Below are 22140 nucleotides of genomic sequence, written 5' to 3'. Positions count from 1 at the left end.
TTAAACCCTAAAGACTCACTAGGGCTTTCTCACCTCTCCCCATTTTGATCCCCTCCCCATGTAAAAAAAAAAAGCACCTAAACAGCTCAGCCAACTAAATTATTTAAATGTTACGCTTCTTAGAAGATGGCAATGCAAATGCAAATGTTTTTTTTTCCCTCAAATGAGTTTTTATTCTGCAAAACTACTTAAACATAAAAAGCTACGTAAATGAGAAATTGCTGTGGAACTTACCATGTTATTTGTGCTATACAGTTAAAAGCAAAAATAAACGCTGAAATTCAATTCAGGAATTCAATTTTGTACCACCCTAAAAGATTTAATACATTTTCATCAATGAGATATCAGCAACCCAAAACGGTATCACTGTAAACGTCAGCTTATCGCGCAAAAACTAAGACCTTTTATAATAATAATTACAAAAAGATAAAAATATTATAGCTTGTATGGTGCACCTATAAAAACTCCATCCCTTCTGAGGCCCGGTGTGGCCCTGCAGAAGATTACAACCACATATAAAGTATTTCAGTATGCAGGATACATAGGGCAACACTTACTTACCCGTCCAGAGGAGTTTACCTAAAGTGCATTGTCCCACGAGAATGCACTGTGCCGCGATTCACTAAGATTGTACGCCCGATATCCTGCATGTATCGCTTGTTCGAATCAGTCGGATCATCTGATGGCCCGCCCCCCGATAAGCCCCATAGTGTTACAAACTACAGGGTATATTATCTTCTTTAACCCCTTGTAAAAATAAATATTTTGGGGCCAAAGCAATGTTCTTTGAAAATGAAAATACATTATTCACTTACACAATTAAGTTCATGTGGTGTTAAAATGCTCACTTTGCCCCTTGATAGATTCTTTGAGGGGTGTAGTTTCCAAAATGGCATCATTTGCGGGGGCTGGGAGGGTGGTACCTGAGTAACTTTTCAAATATTTCATGGCACCTTAAAATAATTTTATCAAAATCTTTTCTCCAAAAGATTTGAGATTTGTTTTGTACTTTTTCCATCATAAAAGCTTAGATTTTAGATTTTTATTGTCAAATTTTGAGCATTCCAAATAGAACCTCCATTTTTTTTAAGTCATGTTAGAAACTTAAATAGTTAAAAAGCTTTACTAAAGTTGTTTTGAATAGTTTGAGGGGGAGCAGATTTATAAAAAGGGTGCTTTATAGGGTTTCTAATAAATAAGACTTTCAAAACCCCAATACATTGCTGCCAAAAAAATATTTAAGACTGAAATTTCCTTAAAATTGGATAAATTGCTGCTCAAATTGTAAGTCTCCTAACGTCTCCAGATATGGTAAATGATAATGCGTTACTAGTTTGGATTGTAGGACTGTCTGTCCGAAACATAAAACATTTAGAATTCTGAAAATAGGGACTTTTTCCATAATTTCACAGTATTTGAAATTACATTTTTTTCCCAAATAAATGCAAAACGTATCAAACAAGCAGGGTGCGAAACGTACGTCGGGGTGTTCGGACAGTGTGATACTGGACTTGTGGAGTATGCCCTCTGGTTGGTATTATGGTTGTTTCATAGCTGGCTCAAAATAATTTGGGGTGATTTAGAGTATTAGACTAGACTTTGTGTTTTTAATCTGTGTGAGTAGGACTTCTGGCTTCTGGGGTCCTGGGTTCGAATCTGACCCAGGGTCAACACCTGAGTGAAGTTGGCCCCCCCACCTTGTTCAAATCAAACAAAATTGGTGTCAAACGTTTGTGCTACGTTTGTGCTGGTTTGTGCAGCAGAAATTTCTGTTTGTGCCGCAATCGTTTTCGAGATTTTAATGAAAGTTTCCAGAGGTCATCAGAGGTTAACCAGACCCCCACATTGCCCAAATAAAACAAAACTGGTGCCGAACAATTCTGCTACGTTTGTGCTGGTTTGTGCTGCGCAAATTTTTGTTTGTGCTGCTTTTGTTTTGAATATATGAACAAAAAATTAAAGTTCAAAAGTTCAAGCAGCCCCCCCACATTAACCGAATCAAACAAAGCTGGTGTCAAACATTAGTGCTACGTTTGTGCTGGTTTGTGCAGCAAAAAATGTCGTTTGTGCCGCTATCATTTTTAACATATTCATACTTTTTTGCAGAGGTCATCAGAGTTAATTTCTTCCAAAGTACAATATGTTTGCTAGCTCCCCCTGGTGATCAAACCAGGGAAGTGTCACCAGGTTTGTTTTTTACCAGTTCATCCTAAACACCTCAAACACCTGAACATACCTTAAAAATTATAGCCCCCCCACATTAACTGAATCAAACAAAACTGGTGTCAAACATTAGTGCTACGTTTGTGCTGGTTTGTGCAGCAAAAATTTTTGTTTGTGCCGCTATAATTTTTAAGGTATGTTCAGGTGTTTGAGGTGTTTAGGATGAACTGGTAAAAAACAAACCTAGTGACACTTCCCTGGTTTGATCACCAGGGGGAGCTAGCAAACACATTGTACTTTGGAAGAAATTATCTCTGATGACCTCTGCAAAAAAGTATGAATATATTAAAAATGATAGCGGCACAAACGACATTTTTTGCTGCACAAACCAGCACAAACGTAGCACTAATGTTTGACACCAGCTTTGTTTGATTCGGTTAATGTGGGGGGGCTGCTTTAACTTTTGAACTTTAATTTTTTGTTCATATATTCAAAACAAAAGCAGCACAAACAAAAATTTGCGCAGCACAAACGTAGCAGAATTGTTCGGCACCAGTTTTGTTTGATTTGGGCAATGTGGGGGGGCTGGTTGACCTATGTTGACCTCTGGAAACTTTCATTAAAATCTTAAAAACGATAGCGGCACAAACGGAAATTTCTGCTGCACAAACCAGCACAAACGTAGCACAAACGTTTGACACCAATTTTGTTTGATTTGAACAAGGTGGGGGGGCCAACTTCACTCAGGTAGGGTCAACCTCTACAAAGAGTTTGTATGTTCTCTCCGTGTTTGCGTGGGTTTCCTCCAGGTTTTTCCGGTTTTCTCCCACACTCCAAAACATACTGTTAGGCTGTTTAGATTGTGAGCCCCATGGGGACAGGGAGTGGTTTGTCATGCTATGTGCAGCGCTGCGTAATCTGTGTGCACTATATAAATAAAGAATTATTATTATTATTATTCTGTGTTCCCCTAAAATGTGTAATTGCTGCTGTGATATTTATGATGTGTTACCAGCAGCTTGTTACAGATTTGATATATGATAACTCTCAGTCCAGATATTATCACACTGTCCGTTGGATTTTTTATGTGTATCACTTTTAATGGGGTATTTTTAAATACTTTTTTTCTTGTCATTGTGTATGACTGATGCGATTAATAAAGATTAATTATGTGTACAATATGAAGTATTGGTTACTTTACTTATTCAGTGCTATTGAGGTTTTTTTGGTTAAATACATTTGGGTTTTGTTGCTTTAGCTTCATTTTAACAATATCCTCCTCCAAGGTTATTTTATACTTTCTACGTTGAAAAATAACTGAAGAAGCAGATGCTCCACCTGGCAAATGCCTTGTTAGACACAACATTCCTGTCTATTCTGTCACTGCTCTGGAAATGTTATATTGTATTGCAGCCATATTATGAAAAAAATGGTGGAATTATTTAAATAGCATACATAAGTAAATGGCATTAAGAGAATTATTTGTCAGGTAAATGCTAAATTGAATACATTGCAGGACATGTTGAAAACAGGATAGCCGTCTGTGGTTTGGCAAAGCAAAAGAACACAAAAAAACTCCATCTTTAAATCCAAGATCAATAACGGAGTTGTAATAACCTATAACTTTACAACATGGGAATGATTGTTTACAACTCGACTGTTCTGTTCTGTTTAGTTAGTAGGTTTGTCCTAGGAATCGGTCATCAATATCTATCCAGGTCTGAATATTGGCATCTTAACAATCAATTTATATGATGGTTATATTATATAGAACAGTTTCCCCTAAATCCCTTCCTCATGCAATCCCTTCCCTTCCTTGGTTGAATTTGATGGACAAGTGTCTTTTTTCAACCATATAAACTATGATACTATGATATTGGCAGACACACTGTACCAGAACTATACAGAACTGTAAACTGTGTAGCAGCCAAGAAAGTCACTGAAATTTCAGTTTGATACAAGAAAATAGGACTAAACTTATGTAACCTTTGCCTTCTTTTACGTGATTTATGTAGCTGAATAATTCTAGTACATTCTAGTACAACCCTGGCAAACAGTTGATTGTCATCAGTCGGACCCTGTCAGTTTAGATCATGATGACATATCCAAACAGACCTGATGACAATCAGTGTGGAGCTCTCAGGGTGCGGTCACACGTTGCAGTTAAAACTGCATTGTAATCAGTTTTGAGGTGGTTTTAGGTGCAGCTTCTTATTTTAACAAGTGAAAGACATTAACTAAACAGGCAAATGAGGTTGTACAGATTTACCCTTCAAAATCAAAATCGTTCAATTCATGTTTTTACCTGTTTAAATGAACAAAACTGCACCTAGAACCAACAAAAAACTAATTACGATGCAGTTGTAACTCCAGCGTGTGATTGCACCCCCAAGGTTCTTTCTTGCATATTCCTTGTTATCTATCTTCTTTCTACCAGTATATTGCAGCAAGGCTTACCTGTAACACCTGTGATCGGCCATCTTGCCGCGGATTGTCGCTCCCCGTGACGTCACTGGGCAGCGGCGATCCATCGCCATGACAGCATCGTGTCTCGTTTTAACCCATTCATTACAATGTGCTATCAGCACATTGTAATGAATGAGGAGGAAAATCCCCATATACTGCCATACTGCAGTATGGCAGTATATGATAGGATCGATCAGACAACCTAGGGTTAAAGTACCGTAGGCAGTCAGAAAAATAGTAAAAGTAAAAATAAAAAAAAGTTTAAAAAATTATATAAAATAATAAAAACCTAAAAATTCAAATCACCCCCCGGCGATAAACACATTAGGTATCGCTGCATCCGAAAATGCCCAGTCTGTCAAAATATAATTATGGTTTTTCACTGTGACTAACCCCGTAATAGAAAATAGCGTCCAAAGTCGTAAATGGCACTTTTTTGGCACTTTGAAAAACATAAAAAAATCAATAAAAAGTGATCAAATGGTCGCACAGTCCTTAAAAAGACAGCAATGAAAACACCATCAAAAGTTGCAAAAAATTACACCCCCCATAGCTCCATGCACCAAAGTATGAAAAAGTTATTGGTGCCAGAAGATAATTTTTGTATATGTATAAAAACATTATAAAACCTATACAAATTTGGTATCCCCCATAATCATACCGACCCAAAGAATAAAGTAGAGATTGTGGCGCACAGTGAAAGCTGTAAAATTTAAGCCCACAAGAAAATGGCACAAATGCGTTTTTTCAACATTTTTACTGCATTTGGAATTTTTTCCCGCTTCCCAGTACATGGCCCAGATCATTAAATACTGTCACTATGAAGTGCAATTTGTTAAAATAAACCATTACAGAGCTCTTTATGTGGAAAAATCAAAAAGTTATATTTTTGAAGGTGGTGAGTGAAAAATGGAAGTGAAGAAACTAAAAAGGGCCAGGTTGTTAAGGGGTTAAGTAAATTGATTTTGTTAAGTGGGAGATGGGATTACATATGTATGTTTATAATTAGAATGGGTTAACAAAAAAAATGGTTTGCACATAAAAATCACAAACCAATAACAGAAATTTTCTCTGCTCCTGTATTTGCCCATGTTCACATTACATTCCCCTGGCCCTTTAACTGGGCTGTTTCTACTGATAGGAGTGCTATAGCGATTGGGATTTTTGGAAGCTGGCCATGCAGTACTGTGATGAATATTCCAAAATGTGTCCACAGGTCACCCAAGGTTGTTCTACGAAATGTCCTCTGCAGCAAGAGACCATCTCTGTGTATGACACCCATAGGTGCTGATTTCTCCCCCTCTCTCACTGTTCTGCCCCTTTGTCAGTCCTCACTGTAGTTCTGGTAACCTATACATTTATTATAGTCACTGTCTTTTTTCATCCCATAGGGCAAGGGATTGTGGGAGAGAATTCAGGAACTACTTTAATATATAAGATTGCAACCTGGATATGACTGGAGTATCAGAGATGTTATAACAGCAGATTGATAATCTAGTCACATGCAGATCTGCAGTTATCTAAGATGATATGACTTTAGATGTAACTGGAGTATCAGAGATCATCTAATGGCAGATATAAGACTGCTGCTCTGAATGTATATGGAGTTTCAGAGATGATATAACAGCAGATTGATACTCTTTCACATCCAGAGCTGCATTCATCTGAGAATAAATGATGGTAGATAGATGATTAGAACTTTGGATGTGAATAGAGTATCAGAAATTATATAACAATAGATAGATGATTGCACTTATGAATGTGACTGTAGTATCAGAGATGATCTAATGGCACATATAATACTTCTGCTCTGGATGTGACTGCAGCATCAGAGATGATATAATGACAAATTGATACTCCAGTCACATCCAGAGCTACAGTAATCTGAGATGACATTATGATAGATAGAGGATTGAAGCTTTGGATGTGACTGGAGTATCAGATATTATATACCAACAGCTAGATGATTGCAGTTGAATGTGCCTGGAGTATCAGAGAGGATCTAATGGCTTCACAACAACTTTGGCTAAGTGTATGGCAAGGATAAGACTGCTGCTCTGGATGTGACTGGAGTATCAGAGGTGATAGAATGACAGATTGAGTATTAGAAATGATATAACAATAGATAGATGATAGCAGCTCCAGAGGTAACACAACTGATGAAGGATCCGGTATGGATCTGAAACGCTTTTTGTTCTATTATTATTTTTATGTACATGTCTTGAATAAATATTCGATTAGAAGCGTATTGCACCGGTTCCTTTCTTTGGATCCATGGGAGCATCGAATGGCCTTCTAGTAATAGAGACCACCTTCTTCACACAGCTCTGGATGTTTAGGAAAGATGAGTATCAAAGATGACCTAATACTATATCAACATTGGCTTTAGTGAATGGATAGGGCTAAGTGTAAGTGTAAGGATAGGGCAGTAGCTCTGGATGTGAATTTGGTATTCAAATAGAAGCTGAGCTGTGATTGGTCGCTATCCAGTCTAACTGCCACAGCAGCAAAAAGATAATGACTCCTATAGTTTGGCATTAGATTACTAATCTTATTTTGGAAAAGTAGGGCATGATGTCCCATAGATGTAAACACTCCTTTTCTGCAGTAGGTGGCAGCAAAGAATCATTATTTGATAACTTTAATATAAATAAGATGAAACTTAAAGAGAAATTACAGAATTATGCATGTCATGTATTTCAGTGTCGTATATGGCCTTATATACATGATATTTTTTATCTTTATGATCTTTATCGTATATATTTGTGGGCAGTAAGAGATCACATAACCCTCTATTTAAGGTTATTTTATGGTCAGGAATATCTGGCTGATGAGGTAAAACACAGGGGGCATCACTTTACATATAAAGAAAGCGGTGCAGAACTTTTAAAGGAAATGTACCACTAGTTGGTAGTAAAATGAAATTACACATACCTGCCTGTCGCCATCCTCTCCACGATCTAGGCACTGGTCTTCTTTAATGATGACACGCTGGGATCACTGTAACTAAAGAGTTATAAAAAGCAGCTACAGAGCGCGGGGCCTGATGTCCAGCTCTCCCGGCTGTTAATTATACACGCCTCCGATGCAATAGATGCTTCACTCTCCCAATCATGGCACGGGAGTAATTAGCAGCCATCACACCCAAAACTCTGTAGCTACTTTTTATAACTCTTTTTTTACAGCGATCCCAACGTGTTAACATTAACCACTTAACGACTTGGCCTTTTTTAGTTTTTTCACTTCCATTTTTCAAAAATCTATAACTTTTTTATTTTTCCACATAAAGAGCTCTGTGATGGCTTATTTTCTGCGTAACAAATTGCACTTCGTAGTGACGGTATTTAATATTCCATGCTGTGTACTGTGACACGGGAAAAAAATTCCAAATGCAGTGAAAATGGTGAAAAAACACATTTGCGACGTTTTCTTGTGGACTTGGATTTTACGGCTTTCACTGTGCGCCACAAATGACAGGTCTACTTTATTCTTTGGGTTGCTACGATTACGTGGATACCAAATTTGTATACGTTTTATACATTTAAAAATATTAAAACCTCCTGTACAAAATTTTTTTTGAGGATTTTGCCGTCTTCGGGCGCCAATAACTTTTTCATACTTTGGTGTACGGAGCTGTGGGTGGTGTAATTTTTTGCGACTTTTGATGGCATTTTCATTGCTATAATTTTTAGGACTGTGTGACCTTTTGATCATTTTTTATAATTTTTTTTATATTTTTCAAAATGGTGAAAAAATGCCATTTTCAACTTTGGACGCTATTTTCCGTTACGGGGTTAAACACAGTGAAAACCCGTTATTATATTTTGATAGATCGGGCATTTTTGGACACGGTGATACCTAATGTGTTTATGATTTGAATTTTTAGATTTTTTTATTATAATTTTTTTTAAAAAAACTTTTTTTTATTTTTACTTTTACTATTTTTCAGACTCCCTAGGGTACTTTAACCCTAGGTTGTCTGATCGATCCTACAGTATGGCAGTATATGGGGATTTTGCTCCCCATACATTACAATGTGCTGATAGCACATTGTAATGAATGGATTAAAACAAGACAGCTTCTGGCCTTCGTGAGACCCAAAGCTGTCATGTCAACGGATCGCCACTCCCCGTGACGTCATCGGGGAGCAACGATCTGCGGCAAGATGGCGGCTCCCATGCGCCGACGTGAAAGCACCCGCGATCGGTGCTAGCATTATGCAGCAAAGACTTACCGGCTATGGAGAGGACTTGAACCGCAAGCCCTCTCCATGCACCGGGACCCGTACTAGTACTGCGCGCGTCGGGAAGGGGTTAAAGAAGACCAGTGCCGGGATCATGGAGAAGATGGCTATGGGCAAGTATGTGTAGTTTCATTTTACTACCAACTAGTGGTAGATTTCCTGTATTAGTAAATTACCTAATATCCTGCCCCCCACACTTAAACACACATTACAAAAAACTTGAGGTCAAAGTGCTGAACCCCATTAAGCATACATCCCCTTTAAGGCCCCTTTCACATGAACGTATTACAGTGGCCGTGTGTACCTCTTTTGTATGGGTAGCACACTGCTACCCTAGGGTCGGACTGGGGGGCCTAGGGCCCACCTACTGGGTGATGGAAATGTTACCTGTATATTCTAAGGCTGCATTTACAGAATTTTACTTGTAATGCCCATCTAACCATCTTCATTTCTAGGACTATGAACCAACAATATTTTACCCCAAGAGATCAGTAGATAGTATCTACAAGGACTTGACTATTCAGTGTGAGAAGATGGACATTCCTTTCCTGTCATACCTTCCTACAGAAGTAAGAAATCATCTAATTATTCATTCAATGGCTGTATTTTTTCAGGCATGTCTAAAAAACAATCCATGTATTTTCCAAATCTCCACATTTTATTATTTTAAGGTTTACATACTTTTTTAATCTTCTTGCTTAAAGGAAACCTACCATAAGATTTGATGCATTATGAAGCAAACATACCTTGAGAATGCTGTAGCTATATTGATGCTGGATCATATCTTGTTTAATCCCTGAGCTGAGTGGTTTTACTGGAAAAACAATTATAACATTCAGGACCTTGGGAAAGCTTTGTCAGGCTGGTTGACATAAACACATTACACATGGGAGCTTGTAATTACAAATGGAGGTTCGGCAAGACATGACTAATCAACCTGAGCTGGATTACTCATACACAGCAGCTGGGAGATGGTGTAGGAATAGATTATTCTGCCTTAAGGCACAACCCAGTGATTACATCATCCTCTCCTGCAGAGAATAACTCACATGATAGGAGAAGCGCTGATGCAGCCATAGAAGCGAAAGAGCTTCATTATCATAATGTTATATCTGTTGTATCAGAAAAACCACTCAGCTCAGGGATTAAACAAGATATGATCCTGCATCAGTGTAGCTACAGCATTCTCAAGGTATGTTGGCTTCATATATCATCAAATAAAATGGTAGATTTTTTACAATTTTTCCTTTAAAATATGATATGAGTATTACAACCTTACTCTCAAGCTATCCTGGCTCCAGCCATACATTACTTTTGCAGCCACTAATACATGGCTGAACAGTACCTGTTAGAGAAAGAGCTGTTTGTTTTGCTTCAGCTAACAAAGGGTATCTTTCACATACATCTGAAAAGTAAAGGGATGTACATCATCCATACTTTTTAAATAGACCTTCATTCATTCAGGGGCATGAACTAGGTAGCAGAGGATAAACCTTAGTTATTAGATACATCAATACAACAGTTTTTATGAACAGGTCAGGGGCGTAACTAGGAGAGGCTGGTCCCCATAGCAGATTTTTGCATGGGGTCCCCCTTCCCCTTAAAGGGAACCTGTCGCCATGGACTTCATTTTCACTAAAGACAGGTTACAGCAGCTCATTACACATGCATTGCAAATATGCCTTTCTGCTTTCTCTAAGCATTTGCATTACAATATAATTGTGTGTTATAACTTACCTTGCACCCTGACAGAATCCTCTGTGTAGTCCTAGGGGTTGTGCTTTGGTTTGGATGCATTTTAAAAAAACAGTTCAGAGCGTGTTGAGCTGACATCAGTGGAAGAAAGAGGAGCTGTACAGGAGCACAAAGATGAGGGCTAAGAGCTGAGCAGTCTTCTGCACAGACAAGTCACATGTATTTTTAAATGCATCCAAACCAAAGCCCAAGCCCTGGGACTACACAGCGGATTCTGTCAGGGTGCAAGGTAAGTTATAACACACAATTATTTAGTCCATATACATTATAAACACACATAGTATATAAACATAATATACTTATATTATATATTGTATTATTATATATACACATACACAATGTATAAACTGCCATATACATTCATATAGCATATACACACCTACATACAGTATGTAGACATCATACATACATGCAGCATATACATATCATACATCATATGCACACATACAAAACTTACACAGAAACATAAAGTATATAGACATTAAAAACATATACATATAGTAAATACACACCATGCATCATATACGCATCATATACACTGAGGGAGCTCAGGGCCAACTTCCAGCGCAAAGTCTCGGTGGCCTCATCACCGTTAACAGCACCGGCAGTGCTACCCATTGCTGGACCTGCACCTCCTCCACCATTCCCTATGGGACTATGTGTCCAGTTGGAGGTGGCGCGGAAATGTGATATCAGAGTCTGGCTACGGGAGAACAAGTCTGCGCCATCTGGGGGGGGGGGGGGTGCATAAAATTATTAAGCCACACTCCCATCTACTGCCTGTCTGATGGGCCCTGTAATGAAGTAGCGCCACAGTCAACCCGGGAGCACGGCCATGATTCATTTTAAAATCGCCCGTGCACCGCAGGCCCCCATAGCGGCTGCTACGGCTTTAGTTACGCCACTGGAACCGATGTAAGGTTTCTTATGCATATAAGTATTATTGTGCTTATTACAGGACCAGACATCTTATAGATGCAGAGAGGTTATACTGTAGTTTTCTTCTCTATTTCAGGTGCAGCTAATCAATGATGCATACAATTTGGTGGTAGATGCTGTACTGGGTGCTGAAGAAGACACTGAGGAGTTAAAAGAACCTTGGGCAACAATTTTGGCAACAATGAAGCAGATAAAGATACCAATCGTTAGTTTGGACATTCCATCAGGTGAGTGGATTCAGTACACTACAAAAGTATCATAGCACATAATGTCCATTTCCAAAAGATAAAAAGAGAAAACCCACCATACAATTTGTTATGCAATTTCTCCCGATTACAGAGACCCCCCCACATGTGGCCGTAACTTGTTTTATGGGTGCACAGCGAGGTGCAGAAAGGAAGGAGCACCCTGCAGCTGCCAGGATTTTAGTTTTCTCATTGGCCCATTTTTCAGGCTATAAAATCTTCACTTTTTCGTTATTGGGGCCATGTGATGGCATTTTTTTTGCAGGACGAGTTGCTTTTTCCAGTGTTACCATTTTGGGGTTGGTATCCCCTATTGTTGAAAATTTAGGAACTTTTTTTGTGGTCACGAGTAGAAAAGCATCAATTATGTACTGGGTTTTTTACTCTTTTTTTTTTTTTGGTGTTCAACATATAGCCTAATAATCATGTTACTCTTTATTCTATGGGTTGATACGATTACGGGGATACCAGATTTGAATATTTTTTCTTATGTTTTACAAAATTTGCCAAATAAAAAGCCTTAATGTGGGGAAAAAATCAATCATTTTTGCATCACCGTCGTTTTTTGGCTACAGAGCTGGTTGATGGCTTGTTATCTGCGGGGCATGTTGTACTTTGCAACAGTATCATTCTGGAGTACATATGTTTTGTTGATCACTTTTTACTGCATTTTTTTGGGGATTCAATAGGTAAAAATCATAATTTTTGGCAGATTTTTAAAGGTTTTTTCTACGGCGTTCATTGTGCGGGTTCATTAATTATTTAATTTATTCCATGGATTGTTACAGATGCAGTGATACTAAAGATATGGGGTCGGACCCCAGAGATGCCATGGCAACAATCAGCTCCCCCCCAAAAACTTTGCTTGTGGGTGGTCATCATGGGGGAAAGACCCCGCAAAGGCATGTTAAATGCCGCTGTTGCGGTATTCAATGGGTTAAACACCCGCGATGGGAGCCCATTCTGACTGCGGGTGTTACCCGGGGATGTCAGCGGTAGATTACTGCTCACATCCCGCGACCCCGGATGCCGGCTGGGCTCCTGTGCAGAGCCGAACCGGCATCGTCTCTGCGCCGTAGCTCTACTGCGCTGTGCGCTATTCGCAGGTCCCAGCGCCATAGAGCTGCAGTGCGGAGCGCTAAGAGGTTAAAGAAAATCTACCATCAAAATCAATTATGATAAACTAGGGAAACGTACTCATTGATCCAGGCTTATCACGCTCCATACAGTAATATTATATCATGGACTCAATGACAGTTCAGCTTAGATTATTTCTGTAGATTGCTATTACTATATCACAATAAAACAATTTTATATTCAAAAGTGCCATGTTATCTTTCCACATATGCATCAGCATAGGCTGACTGTTCTAATAACCTGCAATACTGATGTATTGTAGGGTATTCTAATGGACAAGCAATCAAATGATTGTTTGTTCATGTCTAGAAATGGGCAAATCGATTCTAACGAATCGGAATTCATTTAGAATTTCAGGAAAACTTCAAAGTTTAGTTTAAATAAAAATAAACTAAGAAATGAAGAAAAAAGGCCCATTACATACAAGACTTCAATTTAAAAACAAAAAAGAGAAAATCACCATACAAACCCATGTATCGCCATGTCTGTAATGATCCGTACAATAAAACAAAATAATTATTAATGAAGGATGGAATTTACCTATCACATCCCACATAAAATGCAATAAAAAGTGATAAAAAAGAATATAAATGAAAATGGTACTGTTGTAAACTACAAAATGCCCCACAAAAAAACAATCTCTCAACCAGCTCTGTAGACCAAAAATTTGAGTTATGCCACTTGGAAAATGGTGATGAAAAAATTTGATGAAAAAAGTTTTCCCCACATTAAGTTTTATTCTACAAAATAATTGAAATGTAAGCAAAAATAAAGAAATGTGGTATTGCCATAATTGTACTGACTTGTAGAACAAATATAACAGGGTATAACAGGGTATATGGTGAACACAAAAAGTCAAAAATCTATTTTGAATTCATTGTATTTCTACAACCCCCCGACACACACAAAAAAAGTTTACAAATTTTCAGCAATACGGTTTAGCCACCCCAAAATGGTATTACTGAAAAATGGATTTCAACCTACAAAAAAAAAATAAGCCCTCACATGGAAACATAAATGGTAATACAAATATTTTCTTATAGTTCACAAAAGTGCACCCATGAACCAGCTATTCATAATCAACATGTTAGTATATTCTGGTGGAAGTCTTATGATCAATCCCTCTGCAGTAAAAACAGAGGTACTTAATTTTAACATAAAAAAATTGGAAAACTTATTGACTGGAGTATAAGCCTAGGGTGGGAAATGCATTAGTTCCAACCTCCACCCAGTATATAGATTTTTAGCCCCTTGCCCCAGTATATAGCCAGCCAGCACATAACCCTTAGTATATAGCTATTTAGCCCAAACAATTTGTATTTTTGAGCGGCACCGTGCATATATCAAAAAATCGGGTGCAGGTCTTCTTAAGAGGTCTGGCATCAACCCCAATGCATATAAGAATACGATTGCTTGATAATGCCTTGATTGAATTGGCGAAACGTCACACACTTTTTGGTGGAATAAACTTCTTTCTTCAGAGTTACCGGAGTGCTGCTTCTCAATCGTATTCTTATAGCTATTTAGCCCACTACCCCAAGAATATATAGCCAGTCAACCCCTTGCCCCATACTATATAGCCAGCTAGCCCCTGCCCCCTAGTATATAGCCAAGCACCCCATACCCCCCATTAAATAGCCGGCATACTCATGGCCTCTAGTATATAGCCAGCCTGCTCATGCCTCCAGTATATAGCTTACCTGCCCATGCCCCCTAGCATATAGCCAGCCAGCACAAGCCACATAGTATACAGCCAGCCTTCCCAATGCCCTCGGTATATAGACAGCCAGCCACTTGCTGACATCATTGTGTGTGTGCCACCATCAGCCAGCAGCATGTAGGGAGCTGGAGATCGAGGCAGAGCGCTGTACTGCAAGAAGTTCAATTTAGGCACATCAGTTCATGATTTTATGTCATATAGACAGGAATTGGTTAACATAAGGAATCACCACTTTGATACATGAGGTAAACTTAGATACCTTTATTTGCTCCCTTCATTAACACACTGGCTATGATGGTTTTAATTGTAAGGATAAAATTTTATTAAAAAACATTTTTCCCACAAAAAGGTTGTTTGATGAGTATGAGTTTGTCATAATCATTATCATACCTCTATAGTACACAGACAGAATACCAAGGGCGAGGGCCGCAACTAGGAATTTTGTGGACCTTGACTGGAAGATTTTTGTGCCCCCTTCCCCTGCACCGGTGTCCATTCCCACATTGATACATAACATTATACTAAAATATTTATATGAATGATCAATCCCCTAAAGTTAAAACACCCTAGAGTGCATTTAAAAGAAGTAATAAAATAAAGTTAAAAAACTACAAAAACTCCTAAAAACCCATAAAAATTCAAACCACTAGTACGCAAAAATCAATTATTATGTATTTATTGAGCACCATTATAAAGGGATGTCTAAGACTGTATTAAAAAAAAAAAGCTATGCTACCCGGGAGGGGCTGCTTAAAAAAATGAACATGCACTTACATCCTTGTGCCCTCCCGGCGTCCCGCAATGACATTGCTCCGGTCCCTCCTCCATGTAAACAAACAGGGGTAGTCTGCATTCACTTTTGGCCCACGCCCACCATTGGATATGTGGGATGAGTGGGCGTGGCCAACCACCTCAACCGCCAGGAAGTTGAAAGTAGAGCGGCTTCCGTGCCCCTGTTTGTTTACATGAGGCACAGACTGGAGCATGATCCGTAGTAGCTCTCTACCATAGTTATTTTTATACAGTCTCAGACTACCCCTTTAATTCCATGGTGCTGTACCATTAGTAAGGGATTCACAAACATTACCAGAACGAATGCAAGTGCCTAAACAAAACTACAGTGATCAGGAGACAAGTGGAGGAGGACCTTGCCTGTGAGGGCTCACAATCTATATGGAGGGTAGATGGAGACACAAGGTGATGGAGGCAATTTTGAACAGGAAGTCAATAAGAAAATAAAATCACCTTGGGTATCCTGCATTCCAAAATGCCCAATCTATCTAAATATAATATTTTGTATCCCATACTGTAATAGAAAAATGACAGAATGTCTGATTTGCCACCTTTTTTTTTATAAAAAGTCATCAAAAAGTCATACGCTCCCAAACTTGTATCAATGTAAACTTCACTTCGTCCCACAAAAAAATCAAACCTTACACAAAGAGATGCATTGTATGGAGGCTTTGTAAGTTGGGACATTGTACGGTGTGGATCCACAGGAAGGAGAGCTTACCACTATGTGAGGACCCCTGAGGAGGGAGGCATTATGCAGTGTTGGGGACACATGAGGGCAGGTTTAAGGCTCGGTGTTGCATAGGGCCTTCAAATTTTCCATTACTCTTTCTGCTTTAGGAAATTTGAGAGTCATGGCTTATAACCTGTCTTATATCATGATATCTAATAAGTGTGGCAGTATGTTTTTAACGTCCCCCTTATTTGTTTCATTTTAATTTCTACTTAATAAAAAAAGCAATGGATCTTCCTGTATTGTTTGTACATAACCATTTTCTGGTAAGAGATGTAGACAAGAGAAAAATATAATAAATAAAATAAAAACATTTAAATTGTGAACATATAAAAATTCAGTTCAGCTGCTTTTATGCTGTATAGTATAGCTAAACTACATGTGCCGTAACTCAAAATTATTTGATGTTTACATGCTTTTACTATTTGGGAAGTCAATATCAGGGGATTCTTTTCTGCTTATGGCTTTGATGGCACTCTCTGGAGTAAGGAAGTATGAGATGAGAGGCAGCAGACATGCCGTCATGTGAAAACATCAAATGTCTGCCAGGCTGCATCTGGAAATCCATTCAATAGCAGGAAGAAGGGTGAATCAGTGTTTCAGCTGAGTTTAGGTTCTTTGTGACCTGCATACAACTTTGGGTATGATGGGGATGAGGGCCGAACGGGGCATGAATGAGGTGGAGACTCCTCCTGATTTTCAGACACTGGGGGTCATTTACTAAGGGCCCGATTCGCGGTTTCCCGACGTGTTACCCGAATATTTCCGATTTGAGCCGATTTTCCCTGAATTGTCCCGGGATTTTGGTGCACGCGATCGGATTGTGACGCATGCACGCGACGGAAATCGGGGGCGTGGCTGCACGAAAACCCAACGGATTTGGAAAAACCGCCGCATTTTTTAAAAAAAAATGTTGCGGAGCTTGCACTTACCTTCACTAGGAATAGGCCGGTGAACTTGAGTGTGTTCCGATGCTCTTCAGCGCAGCAGCGCCACCTGGTGGACGTCAGAGGAACTACCTTAATGAATCCCGGCCGGACCCGAATCCAACACAGAGAACGCGCCGCTGGATGGCAAATGGACCGTGTAAGTAAATCTGCCTCACTGTTTGACTAAGTCTATACAAGTTAACACTGATCTGAATGGGAATGGAAGCTATAAAACTTAACATTTATTAGGCGTACTAAAAAACACACAGGGGGGGATTTCTTATATCAGTGATTATCACTGTTAGTGAGGTAAACACCACCCATTGAGACCTTTAAAAACTCCTTAATGTAGGTTCACATCCAAAACTTTGTCAGTACATATTCACATTAAGGCATCACCAACACATCAAAGGTGTTTCTACATAAGGAAATAGAAACATTCTGGGAAAATTCTGGTATATTCTGCTGAAGGATGGGGACATTAAGAGTAGGCTTCAAACACAACCAGCAGTAACATACTGAAGAGGATGTAATCTGCGGGAGCGTTTGATCCATAGCCACTTGACCCTTGTCACAGCAGAGAATACATGGCTTGACAAGTGCAGTTTGAAGGGCACCTATAAATGTGGGAGATGCTACTGATGTAAGTACATCTGTCAAAGTAAAAGTTTTTGCATTGCATCTATGACAATTCCTATGATAATAGGGAATTTGTGAATTGCCAAACAACAGGCGTAGTCTATTTGATCACCTGCCCATGCCCATTAAACTATGTGGGCAAAACCTTCCGTGAATTCAAGACCCAGATCTTGGAACATGTAGGTGATGTCTTCAATTCCAGGAACAAACCCATTTCTAGTCATGTACACAAATTTCACCATGGCGACCCAACAGCTCTGTCCTTTCAGGCAATAGAAAGGGTGAGACCGTCACCTAGGAGAAGCGACTGGGACAAACAAATCCAGAGATAGGAGGCACAATGGATTTTCCACATGAGATGTGTGAAACCAGATGGCTTTAACAATGGTATCTCTTTTGTCCCTTTCATGGATTGATATATTGGTGTTCCCCTCATTCCTTTGGGACAAGTGCCCAATAATTGTGGCTGCTTGTTATGGTTAAACTTCCCTTACACATTGGAGGGAATTTTCTCATCTGGGTATAAATTAATTCACACAATCGATAATTCCATTCTATCGACTTATCTCCTGTACTGATAATATGTAGGCACGTATACTATCTGCGTGTTAAATGTCTGTATTTGTCTGATAGACCTATGTTCTATTCCTCTAACATATAGTATTTCAGTCTCTTTCCTGATACTTACCTTTTTGTCATCAGGATTCCTGTAATTTCTGCTACGATTCTGGAGGATGAGCACTCTGTATTGGCCCTGCCCCCACTCGAGCGTGATTAGCTACCCAACCTGAACCAATCGGAATGGAGGCAACCCGGCGTTTTCTCGCCGCAATTAGCAGCTAACATCCTAGCTGCCGGCGCTCACCAGTAGGACACTGGAACAATTTTATTTTCTCTAACTACTTCTGACATCTAACTCTCCTGATGATCCCTGAGTTAAGGGAGAAATGCGTTAAGACAGAGATAGTGAGATTAGGCGAAGATATGATGTAATGCAATAAACAGCTGATACATCGATATGTCAGTGAGATCTTAGACTGGAGGGAAGGGAAGCTGGTGATTGCCAGCCATGTAAACAAAGATAGGGCTGACTATTTACCTAGTCTCATACGTATCCCAGCTTTCTTCTCTTAGTTTATTTCCTTATCTAGAAACACCTTTGATGTGTTAGTGATGCCTTAATGTGAATATGTACGGACACAGTTTTGGGATGTGAACCTGTATTAAGGTGTTTTTAAAGGTCTCAATGGGTGGTGTTTACCTCATTAACGGTGACAGTCACTGATATAAGAAATACACCCCCCCCCTGTTTGTTTTTTAGTAAGCCTAATAAATATTAACTTTTATATCTTCCCATTCCATTCAAATCGGTGATATTATTGTGATTCTACAACGCAATTTCTAATTTTTTGTCAGTGAAGAATCTATACAAGTTAAAGGAAACCTACCACTTGAAGTGGCAGGTTTCCGATGGCAATACCGAGCACCAGCTCAGGGTGAGCTGGTGCCGGAAGCCTATTTTAGTTAGTGTTTTAAACCGCGGTATCATGCGCGCGGCTCTCATTCACTTCCTATGTAGCCACGCGCACGGTAAGCGCCGAGCGCGTACCTGCCTGCGCCGGCTATAGAGTTTAAAAAGTGTTTTAAACCGCGATACCGCGGTTTAAAACACTAACTAAAATAGGCTCCGGCACCAGCTCACCCTGAGCTGGTGCCCGGTATTGCCATCGGAAACCTGCCACTTCAAGTGGTAGGTTTCCTTTAAACCTGGTGGAAATTAGGGAAAAGCAGCAGAATGGCATGCGGTACGATGGTATTATCCATAGTGTGTTTCACATGACCATACTTCCACTTCTGTATCAATGGCTTGTTATTGACAAAGCTGCACTTCTGTTTCAACTTAAAGCACTTAAAAGCACTTAAAGGGGTATTCCCATTTAATTAAGCAAATGAATGTTATTGTTTGAATAATGAAAAGTTATACAATTTTCAAATACACTTTCTGTATCTATTCCTGAGAGTTTCTAGATCTCTGCTTGCTGTCATTCTATAGCAGTGGTTCTCAACCTTTCTAATGCTGGGACCCCGCAATACAGTTCCTCATGTTGTGGTGACCCCAAACCAAGCAACTTGCAGTAAAAACACAATAAAATTGCGGCTCCGATGGCTTTAGGCAACCCCCGGTTTTGGTCGTTTGACCCCCGCTGGGGTCCCGACCCAAAGGTTGAGAACCGCTGTTCTATAGGAAGCTTCATTGTTTACTTCCAGTGGACAGAAATCTGACCATGGTCACACAGGTGCACAGCTCGTTATATCACAGACAGTAATGAGAGCTGTGTCATATAATGAGCTGTGCACCTGTGTGACCATGGTCAGATTTCTGTCCTCTGGAAGAAAACATAGAAGCTTTATATAGAATGACAGTAAGCTGAAATCTAGAAAACCATGAGGAATTGATATAGAAAGTATATTGGACAATAGTTTAATCTTTCACCATACAAACAATAACATTAATTAGCTGAAATGGGAATACCCCTATAATGAACAATAATTCAGAATATGTAATTAAGTGATTCTATTTCTAAATATTTATGCTTGTTATTATTTTGGTGCATTTGTAGACAACTGACTAATACTAATCTGTTTCCTTGACAGGCTGGGATGTAGAGACTGGCAATTCTCAAGGCATTACTCCTGAAGTACTTATCTCATTGTCCGCTCCTAAGACATGTGCTACTCATTTTACTGGGAAACATCACTTTATTACTGGGAGATTTTTGCCTTATGATATACAAAAGAAATTTGACTTGAACCTACCAAAGTATCCTGGAACAGAATGCGTGGTGGAGATTTAGAAAAGAACTGTGACTTGTCATTAAATGTATACAGATTTATGTACTATTCTGTATATTGTGTTTTTTTTAATTACAAAGGAGACATTAGGCTGTGCTGTATTGGTATTTATATATCAAAATGGACAAAGAAATTTAAGTTCTTAAAAATATTTTAAGATCAATGATACAGTGCAGCCTCCAACTTAGGGACAAGCACTAATCTTGTAAGTTATACATATTGTAACTGTATCAGTAGTAAGTTTAGAGAAGTAAGAAAATGTCTACTCTGGTAAAAAAAAAAAAAATACCAAAAAATATAAACAACTTAAAGGTGAAGTGTTATTTATAATCTGGTTACAGCACAATGATCATGTGATTGCCAAACAAGTGAGAAACTTTATGCAGAAAGGGGTAGGGCTTGATGATGTGGGGTGCAACTTAATGGTTTGATGATGTGGTTTGCGTGTGCCAAAAAATGTGCCAGATACAAGTGGTTTTTTTCTGGTGTTAAACTATGTTTACTAATATAGCTGCAATGTTAGATGGTCATAAACTATGCCAGATACTGCTGTTATCAAGCATTAGACACTTTGAATACCTGGTGTAGAATAAAACTAGAATAAACACTGCCTAAACCAGTTAATCTCCCTTATAGAGTATGAGAACTTCTGAATGTCCATTCCAATCCCTGATTTTTATTGGTAGACAATCTGCCAGAAGGGACAGTGTGTTATTCATGCAAGGCGGTGCGTCTCTCAGGTATTTCTCCCAACATGGACATCAGTCGAAGAGAGGGGGTATGAGGCAAATGCCAGGAGACATGATTTGAGAGACACACAAATTTTGCATGAGTAACACATGCCGTAGGGACTTGTTGCTTTTCTCGCAGGGTGCCAGGTAGGCTTACAAACTTTCTGGGTATAGGAACTAAGCATTTTAGCTAAAAACAGCATGGGCAAGAGATAGCATAGATAGCATTAGGTTTATTAGTGCAAATTTGGTGACAGGTTCCTTTTGATTGTAAGGAAGACAACCATAAGTGTTAAAAGCTAAATTGTTCATTTTATATATCTACACAATATATTTGTTTTTGTGTATTATTTTTTAAATAAAGTGCTCGCATATTCTAGCATAGTTTAAATTCTTTGTTTGATGACATAATTTCCTAGTCTATAGTTATATATCAATTGTAATGTATTATCAATGGTTACTCTTGAATGGCAAGTCAGGAACCTATAAGAAATTTAAAAAAAAAAGAGGTTATTGTCTCTATTGGCAAAAAAAATCTGCTGCTGGGTTACTGATGAGACCTGGAGATCATACACAATTGGGATGTGTATTAATAGATCTCACTCAGGGTTCATCTAACAAGAAGGGTAAGGGGAACTTAGTATGTGCAACCTGAATAATTTTTAACTGCCCTTTTATCTATTGTTATTTATGACATTTTCTGTTCTGCAACTACTTATCTTAACCTGCCCTCCCTCCCATGATTCAGTAATTTAGGAGCAAAATACAAAGATATTTCTACAAGTAAATACAGTG

At 38.9% G+C, this 22140-nt stretch overlaps 1 protein-coding gene across 2 annotated transcripts in view; it reads left to right on the top strand.

Moving 5' to 3' along the window:
* The window catches only part of YJEFN3 (YjeF N-terminal domain containing 3), a 76961-nt gene extending 56301 nt beyond the window's left edge, over positions 1-20660 (top strand). For both annotated transcript variants that reach the window (XM_072155729.1, XM_072155738.1), the window contains exons 4-6: positions 9328-9441; positions 11643-11793; positions 20417-20660. In XM_072155729.1, the coding sequence (XP_072011830.1) occupies positions 9328-9441; positions 11643-11793; positions 20417-20616 (465 nt within the window). In that variant the 3' untranslated portion in view covers positions 20617-20660. The remainder of the gene's footprint in view (positions 1-9327; positions 9442-11642; positions 11794-20416) is intronic.
* Positions 20661-22140: the final 1480 nt, after the last annotated feature.

This window comes from Engystomops pustulosus, chromosome 1, assembly GCF_040894005.1.
Source record: "Engystomops pustulosus chromosome 1, aEngPut4.maternal, whole genome shotgun sequence".
Lineage (NCBI taxonomy): Eukaryota > Metazoa > Chordata > Amphibia > Anura > Leptodactylidae > Engystomops > Engystomops pustulosus.
The sequence above is the reverse complement of the archived record's forward strand: the minus strand, read 5'-3'. Positions and strand labels throughout refer to the sequence as shown.